General features: G+C 36.4%; 1 protein-coding gene across 3 annotated transcripts in view; it reads left to right on the top strand.

Annotated features, from left to right (window-relative positions):
* The window catches only part of LOC149806714 (polyadenylate-binding protein-interacting protein 1-like), a 57,680-nt gene that overhangs the window by 30,741 nt on the left and 13,620 nt on the right, over positions 1 to 13,319 (top strand). For all 3 annotated transcript variants that reach the window (XM_089956834.1, XM_089956841.1, XM_089956827.1), the window contains 2 exons: positions 4,339 to 4,477; positions 8,980 to 9,209. In XM_089956834.1, coding sequence (XP_089812960.1) covers positions 4,339 to 4,477; positions 8,980 to 9,209 — 369 coding nt within the window. The remainder of the gene's footprint in view (positions 1 to 4,338; positions 4,478 to 8,979; positions 9,210 to 13,319) is intronic.

The raw sequence follows: 13,319 nt of genomic DNA, 5'->3' as shown, positions 1-13,319 counted from the left end.
AGCAATCTGATGGTTATTGTTTCTTGATGGCATCCATCAAGAAACATGTTGGAATGAAAGGGACAATAAACCTCTTAAAATGTTTTAATATGACAAAAAAATAAAAAGCGAATATTTAGATTCTTGAGGAAAACATCAGGAAGGGCAACAGCTATGTTTAGTGGACTACGTCACATGATGGGATAGATGAATACTATTGCCATGGCCCACAATCATACAGGCTTGTGATGGTCAGTTGTAATTAACTTCCCAAACTGCAGGAGAAAAACAACATGCTAATTAGGTTGGAAAGTAGTTCCAAAGCCATCATGCAGTGGTCCCCTTCTTATAGGGCCTTTTATGGCCACCCCTTCTACACCAGTGTGGCCGTTCCAGAGTGGGACTAAAGTTTTTGTGAGAAGTATATGCAATGTATGTAGTATGAAAGCTATATACTTCAAAGCATTTAATATCTTCATTTGAAAGTAACATTAATTATTAAATTAAATGTTTCTTCTTGTCTTAAGAATAGACTTAGTTCAACTGAATATACATTATTAGTTCTTATTCTTGATGTAAGCATGATATGTGAGCGGGTATAGTTGTCATGCACATTGCAAAACCATTCAAAAATGTCATTTAAATCTTGGTACATAGATAATTCTCTTTCCATTTACTCCATTTTCCCAATGCTGATGAATAATTTCCTTATTGGTTACAACATTGTTTATCTGAGTCTTTTCATCATAAAATTGTTTGGCAAGACCCCCTCCCACCCCACCCAATGTTGTCGTGTAGAATAACCAACTTTCTTCTGTTACATCTCTGTTTACGTGATGACATGTTAATGTTTGGTAATTATTTATTCAGATGTTGCTAACTGTATGCATTTAATTGTGCAGACAAAACTTTTGTAGAGTGGACGAATTGCCTTCTTCATAAAGAAAACGATAAATGTATTGTCAGGTGATTTTTTTGGTCTTTGTCTGGTACCCTGTTTTGTTCAAGGTTAATTTCTCTGTGTGTGTTAATCCACAAAATCTATATTTAGCCTATGCTGTCCCTGTTATGATCTTGACATTTATATCCAGTTGTAATCATCAAAGAGAAGAACTCAACAGATGTGTGAAGCCCAGAACTGATCATAACATTGTTGAGCCCATTTTCTGTAAACATCAGCTTTTATAGACAATGATATAATATTAATCTTAGTGTTACATGTACTTTAGTCGACACTTCTTTCAGTAACGGAAACCTGACATTGGGAGACATGTATCAATGGTTGAAATAATCTGATTACTTATCTTATGTCACGATCTGAATTAATTATTAGTTCTGAACACATTTTAAATAAAAAGTGGCCGTCTGTGAGGGGAACATTTTACATTTTTACTAATATGCTGAGAGCTAACCTCGTTAGAGGGGTTGTCATTCTTGAGGGGTACTTTTGAACACAAATTCATTGGTGCCAAGGGATTCTGGCCATAAGAAGCGGGTGGCCGCTGGTCAACGGGGGCCATTCAAGAGGGGGACTACTGTATATCTTTATGGCTATAAATGATGTGAATGCAGTAAAATTATTAATCACCTTGATTAATTAGGAATATTGTCAGGTATCTTGTTTATGGTCTTCAATTATCAGATTGATCAGCTATACTAATCTTTCAGTCATAAAAAGGTACATGATTCTAGTAATCCCATTTATGTTCGATATATGTATCTGTTTTCTGGCCACTATAAAGATGGATCATAGAGGTTTTCAGAATGGGACTTCCAAATTTCCAAAATTTCAAATTTCCAAAATATATACAGTGTGAGCTCACTATAACACGTTCCGTTATAACACAAATTTGGATAAAACAGTTGTGGTGTGGTTCCTGAAATTTTATTTACATTTTTCTTATACATGAAAATAAATCTTTCTTAAAAGTACAACAAAACAAAGCATAAGAAGTTTATTATCATTTTGGGGAAGAGATCACATATGAATAATACAAGACGATTGTGGCGTTGCTTCAGAAATTTTTTATGTATTTTTCTTGTACAAGTACAAAAATAATGTGTAAAAAGTTTATTCTGGGATCACATAGGGCTTCGCCAATGTTGCAAACTGCAATTTTGTTTTCCTTATTGACAGCAAAATTTACCATTTGCCAAATTTTTTTATTAGCGACATTTTTGGCTGTTTAAACTTGTATATTCAACCATTGGTTTGGAGTGGAGAAATTCAGGTCCCATGAAAGGAATCCGCAAACTTGATGTAAAATGCACTGAAATTTATTAATTATTGCATAAACAAATTCTTTGTCCATGTTGACAAACCATCTTAACAGTGCATCGTTATATCATAATCTGCTTATGTTGACATCTAGCATGAATACTGTATGTTGTGAGATATCTGCCTTTTTTGTTGTTGACATTTCTGGTAGTGGAGATCAACTGGATGAGGCATTTTCTCATAATCTATCTTTCATCGGATTTTCGGCCACTCACTAGTAACTAATATATTTACATAAATGGACATCTCTATGTGGATGGTAAGTAAATTCCTCTTCTTTTCGTTCAGAATTAAATCCTTCATAACGCTCACATTTTCTGTAGTATACCCTGTCATCAGACCAGAACACCCTGCATCTCTATCATCTGTTGACGCTTTGTTAAATTTCTGATGCATGTGTGGAAGGCAGCACCTCAAATGTAAAAAAAAAAAAAAATAACATCTTACTTGTTAGTCTATTCAAAAGGCAGGAAGGATCAGGAACTACATTCGACCAAATGATGGCCAATTCTTTTTTAAAAAATGTACCCAGATAAAATATCAAAGAAAACAGATTATCTTTGAAGCTCCAATTGTTATGAAAACATACTAAGCAAATGGGGAAGAAATTATTTGATGTTGCCGCCACAATAAGAAACGGGCATGTGTTTGGTTCTCCAAAGCTGTCCTTTAGCAGTGACTTCAATAACACATGTACCCTTCATCAGAGAAAGTCAACTACAATATTCAGTAAAAACAAAGAATATTTCATCAGAGGACGTCAGTACCAGACTTAAATAAAAACAATGGAATCTGATGGATTTTTTCATTTTCCAACGTGACTGGAAAACAATAACTGTGCCGTGACTGTTTCCTTTTTGCAGGGGAAAAGTTTGTGCTTAAGAATGCTACCAGTGGTGGCTTAAAACGCAAACTAGCTTTTACCGACTTGGGGCGTACTGAAAATTAAATGTGCTTCATCATCTGTTACGTGATTTTCCACTGAATTCAGACCTATATGACCTGCAACAAAATTATTGAATATTTTAAATCCGTGTGTGTGTATATTTTCGTTGGAATTACTTGTATTGTGGATTCAATGTATGTGATGAGATTCGCGGGTGAGTACACGGTTTTGATACTCTATTCGTGCTATACACTAAACATGTATATATAAACAGTATACACGTATATGTACCAATCCATGGTTCTCAAAATAAAGTAAAATATTATATATACCTTTTCTGTTTTCACTACAGGTATATTTCTCATTTAATATGTGTCGATTTAAGATGGTAGCTGTGCCAATGAAGCATGTATATTACCATGCATATTTATTACCTACCTACCCCACCCCACCCCTGCACATTTTTTGGGGTACTTGCATAATCTTCTTCAGCTAACTGACCTGGTTGTTTATAACACATTTGGGTTCTATGGCTCCCAACTGCTGTGTTATAACAGGGTCACACTGTGTGTGTGTGTGCATATATATATATATATCTATATATATATATATATATATATATATATATATATAGTTTAAAATATGTAAAAAAAAGTATATAAGATAAAGATGCTAAAGTTCTTTAAAGGTATATCAGGTATGAGGTAAAGGTTACAAAATATTAAATCTTTCAAATACAGTATCAAATTCAGTGATATAAACAACATTCTTTTATTATAGTTGGTCTTCTTGTGGGTTTAATGCCATTTTTCAGCACTTAATAAGCTGTGCATGGCGGCCAGTATAACAGGTGGATGAAGAACCTGTGAAAACCCCGGTAAGAACCACTGACCACCGGTAAGCTTCTAGCAAGCTTTCTCACATACCCACATTGGCTGAGCCCAAGACACAGTGTGATACATACAGAGGTGAGATGGCAGTCATTGGTAAAGTCAGCTGCTTTGACCATTCTTCCACATGGGGCCCCATATTCTTTGGAAAGACAAGATTATCTTGAATATAGTATGTTCTACACAATCAGCATTTGCAACAAATCTTGATCAATTATTTTATAGTATGAGTGGGTCATTTGTAGTAGTGTCAGTATTTTATTTGTAAATGTTCTGTGCTATATGACATTTGTCCTATTTTTTAGAACCAGCCAGTGTCTTATAAACTCAGTCTTAAGTTTGAAGGATGGGAACTGGGGTCGTGGCAGCATTTCCTCCTCACCACAGAAGCCAACTGGATTCAGTATGATGCAACAAAACCAAAGTTTACAGAACTTTGTTGTGGTGTGTTATGTATCTTTTGACATGTCTGTTTATTCTTTTATGCAGATATACATAAATTTCTTACTTTATCACATTCACGCCTATTGAAATATTTAGTCACATACAGAACCTATTGAAATGTTGTTAGAATTTTTTTCATCACATTCAAAAAGTTGTATGCAAACATTCTGGTAGATTTTGTCAGACACATTTCAATGTCCATGATTCTTTGATGGTGTTTTGTGCAACATCCATCCATCTGTTATCGCTGAAACTGCTTGTAAATGAGCGAACTGACCCTCAGTATGGCCACCATGGTGGCCATCTTGAAAATATTGTTATCTCGACTCCTTCCAAATGGATGGCTATATCGGTAAAGGATTTTCACCAGTGGACTTCTTATTATACCTAGTTTGTCCTAAATGAAGAAGAAAAAAAATGGTGCCAATCATGCAACCAGTATTCCTGGCAGTCTTGAAACTCTTGCTGTCACTACTCCCCGATGGTCATATTGATGTGGGGTTTTTATCAACATATTCTTAAAGATGTCTTCTTGGTACCGAATGAAAATGTTGCTTATCTAGCATCTAATAAGTCCACCACAGTAGCTAATTTGATCTAGCACCTAATAAGTCCACCACAGTAGCTAATTTGATCTAGCATCTATTAAGTCCACCACAGTAGCTAATTTGATCTAGTATCTATTAAGTCCACCACAGTAGCTAATTTGATCTAGCATCTGTTAAGTCCACCACAGTAGCTAATTTGGTCTAGCATCTATTTAGTCCACCATGGTAGCTAATTTGATCTAGCATCTATTAAGTCCACAACAGTAGCTAATTTAAAAATCTGGCTATCACTGAAGAATATCAGAAATGGTTTCAACGCTCAGTGGTTAAAAAGAAGAAATTATATTTTGAATTCCTGTATTTTTTTCCGGCTAGTTAACTGTCAATCCCTTTAAGAGATCCTTGTTGAAATTAATAGATGTAACATGGTATATTTGTACATAGTATTAGGTGTGGCACATGTTGCATGATTTACAAGTATACCAATTTACCACACAGACTATTCAATAATTTCATACTTTAGTCAGCACTTAGTGAAGATATTCCAAATTTCTAGAAAACTGATAACTGAAATCTGCAGAAACTGCACAAAAGGTATCAACGGTGTTCACAGATTTTCCCGTAATTCTTTTCTCTGTAAGGCTGTAACAGCTACCCAGATTGTAAACATGTACACAGTATGGAATGACCGAAATGATTCTGTTTATTCAGAATGATGTAAACTTCTGCATTTTACGAATCTGCACATTAGGCTTACAGCTGACATGTTTTTATGTAAGCCACTGGAAATGTACATGCCATTTGTTGCTCAGTTCTGATTCTTTCATTGTGATTCTTTTTATGCCTTCTACCTCTTGTTCTGATTCACCACTTCATTGGCCTTGTGTTTAGGGCATCCACCTTGGATGCGGGAGGTCATGGGTTCGAAACTCAACTGAGTCATACCAAAGGCTTATAAAAAGGGTACTAACAACTGCCTCACTAGGCTAGGCGCTCAGTACTTGAGGTTAGTGTTAGGACTGGTCGGCTTGGTGTCAGGATAATGTCACTGGATGGGACATCATGCTACATGTCTGCGGCATGATGCCCAGGTGCTCGACATAACTGTAAACTGCTACACTGCAGACATCTTAGTAGTATGACTGAATTTTTTTTAAAGCTACATAAAAAATCAATCAGACATACATTCTTGTTCTGATTAAGTTTTTAAGACATCTTTTTGCTAAATAATAGTTTAGGTAAAGCATCCATAGGATCATCATGACGTTGTTTCATACGTGTATGCACATGGTCAAAAATCAATAATGCACATAGGTTGCTTTTGTGGGATCTACAAATACGATAAAAACCTACAGGGGATTAAAAACTTGACTGTGTTTCTTAAAATAAAATGTTACTCATCAAAAGTTCATATAATGAATATGATCTTCAAAAGATAAATAATGTAAATGTTGAGGCAAAACTTTATATAATAGCAGTGTAATTTCAGTTATGAAAGAAACAAATCCACATGTTTTGTGATATAATTCAATTATAAACAAAATATCCACGCTGTTGGGGCTGTCTGTAATTACAAACTGTCAGAGTGTGAAAAAATTGTCATATGTACATTTCATGAATTGCTATCTTGTATAATAAGTCTTATTGATTACAGATGACAAAATCATTTAAGTAATTCTCCAAATCTGTCTGTTTCACACACACACATACAAACAAAAACTGTTGCATCTATAGTTTAACTTTTTCTTTTACTTTCTCTTGCTTTGTCACACACAAAAACAATTTTGCATACACACACAGCATAAATATAAATAGAAACAAGATCATTATTTCAATAAAACACGAAGTATGACTTGTACATATTGTTATATCTAAGGGGACATAACTGTTTGCATCTCATTTCGAGGGACTCTGTCACCCAAAAACCCACAAATGCAAAACATATCTTTCAGAGCTCCCACAGTCCTTGAAAGTTCCTTGAATTTGGTTTCGGTCCTTGACAACTCCTTGAATTTATTAATAGGGCTATTATTCCATGAAAAGTCCATGAATTTAATTAAAGGGCTTTTTTTCCTTGAAAACTCCATGAATTTAATTAAAGGGCTATTTTTCCTTGAAAACTTCATGAATTTAATTATAGGGTTATTTTTCCTTGAAAACTCATTGAAATAGTCTGAAAACTCCTTGAATATTTATAAAAACCTCCTTGAAATCCTAGAAGCAGATATAATGACATAAAAAATGAGTTTTTTAATTGAATGCCAATATTAACTATGACTAAATATTGTGAGCTCTCAGTTTGCTCATTTTTATGATTATCTACTGGTGGATTAATTTAACACGTAAAGAGCACACCAGAAGAAGTGAACTGAACAAATATGTATTGTGTCTGCTCAACAGGCTTATCATAAACCTGTAAACCACGAACAAAAGCAGTGTATATGCAATTTGAAATGAAGCATGGACGAAGCATACAACCAATGGATTAAACTTTTAAGGAAGGCCTTATGTACTGCTAGTGATTGTGTAATAAAAATTTCAAGCATGCAGGAATCTATATCAAATTTGCACGTGAAAGGTGAGAAGTACAAAATGCATGTTCTTAACTCTATAAAATATGTGCTAATATATGGGAGAAGAAACTTGTTACTGAGAAATTGAGAATGGAGGTTTGACTGTACCCCACCCATCTGTGAACATGCAAGGGCCATTTGAACATTGTGTTTCAAAGAATGATGTATTGAAGGCCACAATATTATGGACACTAAAACTTGTAAAAAGAAAAGGAACTGAATCAGACATTCATGATTCGTACACTACTACATATCACTTGCCTGAAAAGACAAAATTGGAAAATAAGTTTTCTGACACAAACAAGCTTGTTGAGGAGAACTGCTAGGAAAATAGCTGTTGAAAAGGAAAAGTTAGAGGAGATTTTGAATAATTAACTGGATAAATTAAAGTAAGCTTAAATGTTGTTGTAGGATCAAATAAACTAACCTTAGTTATTATAGATAAAAATGTGCATAATATATTAAAAATGAATAACAAGAGAAGTGCCTGATGCTGACAACATATATGTGTAAGTGCTTTTTCCTTTCTTTAGATCTGATTCATTTTTAATGTTATGAAAACAAAAACATATTCTTCAGTTATTATGTGAAGTATTTGAAGTTGTGTCATGGTCCAGAAAGAACTAAAGAGGTTTCCAGAATGAAAATGGGTGCCGAAAATTAGTAATAAAAATGTTTCAGAATCAACTCCTTGAAAATTAGAAAAGGTCTGTGAAAACTCTATTTTTTTTCACCCACGGTCTATATAAACTAGGTACTTGGTCACATTGGAGTTTGGTCTTTAGAGGCAATTTTGCATTGAGAAATATTAGTGTGAACTCATTGTTTTAATAGGCCATCTTGCCGGCACAACAGCCACTGCCAAAACAGCTTGTTCATATGGATATTTTTCAGTAATCCATGTACTTTACATCCTGATAGCATGCACCACCATGCAGATAACATACTGGCATGAACAGTGTACACCCTGATTTACCATTGTTCAAGGGTGAGCAGTGTACACCCTGATTTACCATTGTTCATGGGTGACCAGTGTGCACCCTGATTTACCATTGTTCAAGGGTGACCAGTGTACACCCTGATTTATCAGTGTACTAGGGTAAACAATGTACACACTGATCTAACAGTATACTGGGATGAATAGTGACATATGATTTGCCAGTGAATTAGGCTAAATCCAAAATCCAGATGTGATACGGGGCATAAATGTACATAAATGAAATTGGGGATACTAGTAAACGGACTCCAGTTAAGAAGACCCTGATAAATTCATGATCCTCAGCTAGTTTAGTCAGAGTTTTGACAGAGCCTTTTTGATTGCCTTTTTACAGTTGGGTGTTGTACTTGAGCAAGGTACAGTAATGACTACATCCCTTTTCAGGATGATCCAGTGTTCTACGACCAGACGGGGCAACCAATAACTCGGGAGGAAGCAGGGTTTTACCAGGAACCAGAAGATTATGAGGGATTCAATCCTGATGATCCAGAGGGCCATTATCACTGGAATGAAGATCAGTATGGAGAAGAATGGGGATATCCGCCATTGATTGATGGGTCAGATGCTTATTTACATTGGTCATCAAATCCTGATGATCTTCCATACGATGTAAAGTAAGTTATACTTTTAGCTCACATGCTTAAAGTATGAAAAGGGGAAATGGATACAGAGAAAGAGATCAGTCATTTTTGGTTTCTGCAATGATTTCATTACATTGAACTTTTTCCTAACTGGGATGTCTGTTACATGGCTTCTTCTGGCAGATTGACCAGATATTTTAGCTCTGAAAAGGCATTTTAATGTTCATAAATTAGATAAATTTCTGGGTCCCAACAGTGTTAGAATTCGAGAAGTTTTCTGTGGTTGAGGCAGATTTTGTGAGAAATGAAGTCATCTTGCAAATAACCACCCTTCCATGGTTTGCATATAATAGTGATTCCTTTCTCCCCTCACCAAAGATGTTTTGCCAATTCAGTTATGCTGGCTGATCTGTTTGTTCATCTTTGCCAGCCAGGGTTTCAATATGTTAATCTAACTACACCTTGGTGGATCTGATATTTTGGTGCTTCGAGTCTGCATCCAGTCTCAGAAAGACTCTTACATTTATCATTCTCACTGTCAACACCTTGGCAATCTGTTAGTTGCTTCCATGATATTTGGCCGACGTATAAAGCACCAATGTTACATGCTCTTCTTTTAGTTTACATTACATATTTATGAATTTCAATAGATGTCTCTAGTGCAAAGCACTGAAATATTACATCAATTCACCAAGGTTTAGATAGGTTAACATATCTGAACCTTGGGTGGTGTAGTTGTTTTTTGTTATGTCCTCAGTATCATAGATGATATCTATCATACATTCAGTATGCCTAGTAGCCAGCTGGTAAAGTGTTGGACTCATAAGCCAAGCATCACAGGTTTGATACCTGGCTAGGATAGCTGGCTGACTCATTATGTCCTTGGAAAAGGCACTTAACTTTTATTTCCTTGGCAGGATATAGCCATAAAGCGATTAAAGTGTTGTTAAGACCAAAGAAAAATCCCAAATTATCCTACACATTAATGGGCATGTACTGAATCATCCAGACAGGATGCGTTGAGTATTCATCCGATTTTGGAATCAATGGCAAGCATTGTGGGGTCATAGAGATGCCACCCCCACCCATTAATGACACCCAGAATTGCACTGACATCTGTGGTCTCCTCTAACCCTGTGAAAGCTGTGCAAGGACATTCTACATGCTCTGTTGGAGTCATGGAGGATTCATCTTATAAAAGAAGGTCTTTCCTCAGGGTTGTAAAGAAGTGACTTGGATTAAACACGAGCAGATTTTACCCATTTTGGAAGTCCACTGGGCACAAGTCCACATCCCTGCCTGTTCATGGTCTTTGTGCATTTGAAACTTGCATGTGGAGTTACAATCCGACTTTAGCAGGCCGCTAGGCCAGTAAGTCATATACTGTAAGCTATCCTGGATGCTGATCAGTAGTTCCAGACATCTGGCAGACTGATGTATAGGTTGTTGGAATTTTGGCTGGAGATCTGCATGTTGGATGACAGTTATATGCTTCGCCATCTGCCCCAACCCACTGGCCCACCACATACATTACACCAACACAATATAGCATACTGGCCTCGACATTTGTGCTTTTTGACCATCCTGGCCCAACCAACTACTTGCTTCAGTATCCTTCAGCCAGAACATGTTCCATCCTGGACATAGCACCTCCAGCTTTTCAGGGCAGGTAGGCCCACACTATACATACTGATGACACTGTGTGACAGACCTCCCAACTCTTACGATTTTGCCATAAGTCTTACGAAAATTACACTTAAAATACGGACTTACATCATACTACCAAAAACAACAAAAAAATGATCGTTGCCAAAAAATACGGAGAATTGGTTCATCCCTGTTTTATTTGGATCTGGGTTTCATCTCAGAATTAGTAAAATTAGTCAGGGAACCAGACTAACTTTACAGCAGCACCCCAGAGGCTTTAAACTGCACCTATTCCTGCTAAGCATCTGCATCATCAAAACTATTGATTATAGAATTTTTAAAAATGGCATCCAGAAAGTGATGCAAGGGAAAGGGAAAATACGCTTCTAGAAAAGTGTTAATAATCAACACAGAAGAATAAAAAGGAGTATTCAGATTCTTGTGAATAAAAGCTGTAAAGAACACAATTATGTTTACTGGACATCACGTGCCAATTTGAGTATGTCTTGTGATGCTAGATATGATTGCCATTGACATGTGAAATGGAAAAGAATTTCCAAGAATTATGTCAAGCTGAGAGATAGCAACAAGCCATTGAGCTGCATAGGGTTTGAAACTAGAGTTTGTGCAACTGTACTAGTGGTAAATAAAGTCTACGCGTACTTTACAAATTTGTCAGTTGAACATAATGTTTATCGTCGATACGTCGAACTTTTAATTACGTATTCCATCTTTACAATAGCAGTAATTGATATTTTGTTACACCTTACTGAAAACTGGTCAATCTTACGGAATAAAATCAACTCCTTTACTGAGACGGACTCATCAGGGTTGGCAGGTCTGGTGTGATCACATAGCGTGGCATGTCATGCAGGAGGAGGATAACCTGATCAGTAAGGGAGAAGACACACTTCCATGAATATTCTAATCTTTGGAATGGACAAGATTAGCTTTAAGGTGGCAGTAGAAGAAATATATTGAATTTTGTTACCTTCTGAATGCCATGTGGTAGTTAATACCACTTATAAAGTTAATTACTTTATAAATGTTGATGAAGAGAAGGAGAATCCATCTTTCCTGATTTTTTCTCAGTTGGCAAAAGATTGCCATAATTACTAGGTGACCTTGGATAAGATTTGAAACCGATAAGATTTGTGACTGCTCTACTTTGAATGCCTTCTTTTTCGTGATTCAGTTGCATGTGACTTTTTCACCCCACTGATAAGTCACATACCAGTGTTTACCTCATGTATGTGCCAGGTTTAGGTAAATATACAAATCTGCACGCCTCTGTTATGAGGTGGACAAGACTATTGTTCACACATCAGAGTTGTGATCATTCATCCAGCTGAGAAGGGAGGGACTGACCACTTGTTAGTCAACAATGCATCTCACCACATGATGGTAAATGCCCTAGCTGCTTCCAGCAATCTTGTTTTGATAAGAAATATTATTGTGTGATCTTCTCTCCTCCAAGAACCTTGTTCTGATAAGAAATACTTTGTGTGATCTTCTCTCTTCCAACAACCTTGCTCTGATAAGAAAAAATACTATTGTGTGATCTTCTCTCCTCCAGGAACCTTGTTCTGATAAGAAATACTCTTTTGTGATCTTTTCTCTTTCTGCATCCATGTTCTGATAAAAAGATTTGCTCTTGTGTGATCTTTTCTCTTCCTACAACCATGTTCTGATAAAAAGCTCTTGTGTTACCTTCTCTCAAACATATGGTGACCCAGTGCTTTCTCACTTTCAGTTTCCCCCATTTTTGTGTTACCTTCTCTCAAACATATGGTGACCCAGTGCTTTCTCACTTTCAGTTTCCCCCATTTTTGTGTTACCTTCTCTCAAACATATGGTGACCCAGTGCTTTCTCACTTTCAGTTTCCCCCATTTTTGTTTGGTGGCTGTATTGAGGTGAGAAAGCAGGCAGCACAGGAGTTACCACATCCGTTCTTCTTGCAAACTCCTACCTTGTCTCAATCTGTTCACTGGTTGTAAGAATGACTGCAGTAACAACCTTTTCATGGCCAGATGAACTATAGGCAGTTGTATGATGATAACTTGAACAGGTAGGCTGGGAGGGAAGGAGAAAACACAATTTCCCCTCCCCCAAGTCTCCCACTAACTATGATTTCTTGTACCTTCCACCCATTGATGACACTTTTGTGTGTTCCAGACTTTTCCTGTTTTGCCAGACTTGGATCAGCCACTTTCTGACAGTTGGGTGATTCAAATCATCTTGGAGGAAAACCAGATCTTGTTCATCCAGTTATTCATGGTTCTTGTTGACAATGGATAGTCCAGGTGATCCAATGCCCTGTTTGCAGAAGGAAATGAAACATTAGCACCTAAAGCAGTGGATGGAACTTGTATGAAAACCAGTCTCTTCTAGCTTTAATTGCAGACTTTTCTGGTGTTAAATGCCAACAGGAAATTGAGACCAGTCATAGATTTGAACTGGCTTCATCGGTTTATTGCTGCCTGAAATCTGAAATG

The sequence above is a fragment of the Sinohyriopsis cumingii genome, chromosome 1 (genome assembly GCF_028554795.1).
Source record: "Sinohyriopsis cumingii isolate HCF-2022 chromosome 1, ASM2855479v2, whole genome shotgun sequence".
NCBI classification, from domain to species: Eukaryota; Metazoa; Mollusca; class Bivalvia; order Unionida; family Unionidae; genus Sinohyriopsis; species Sinohyriopsis cumingii.
This window is presented reverse-complemented; position numbering and strand designations above follow the sequence as displayed.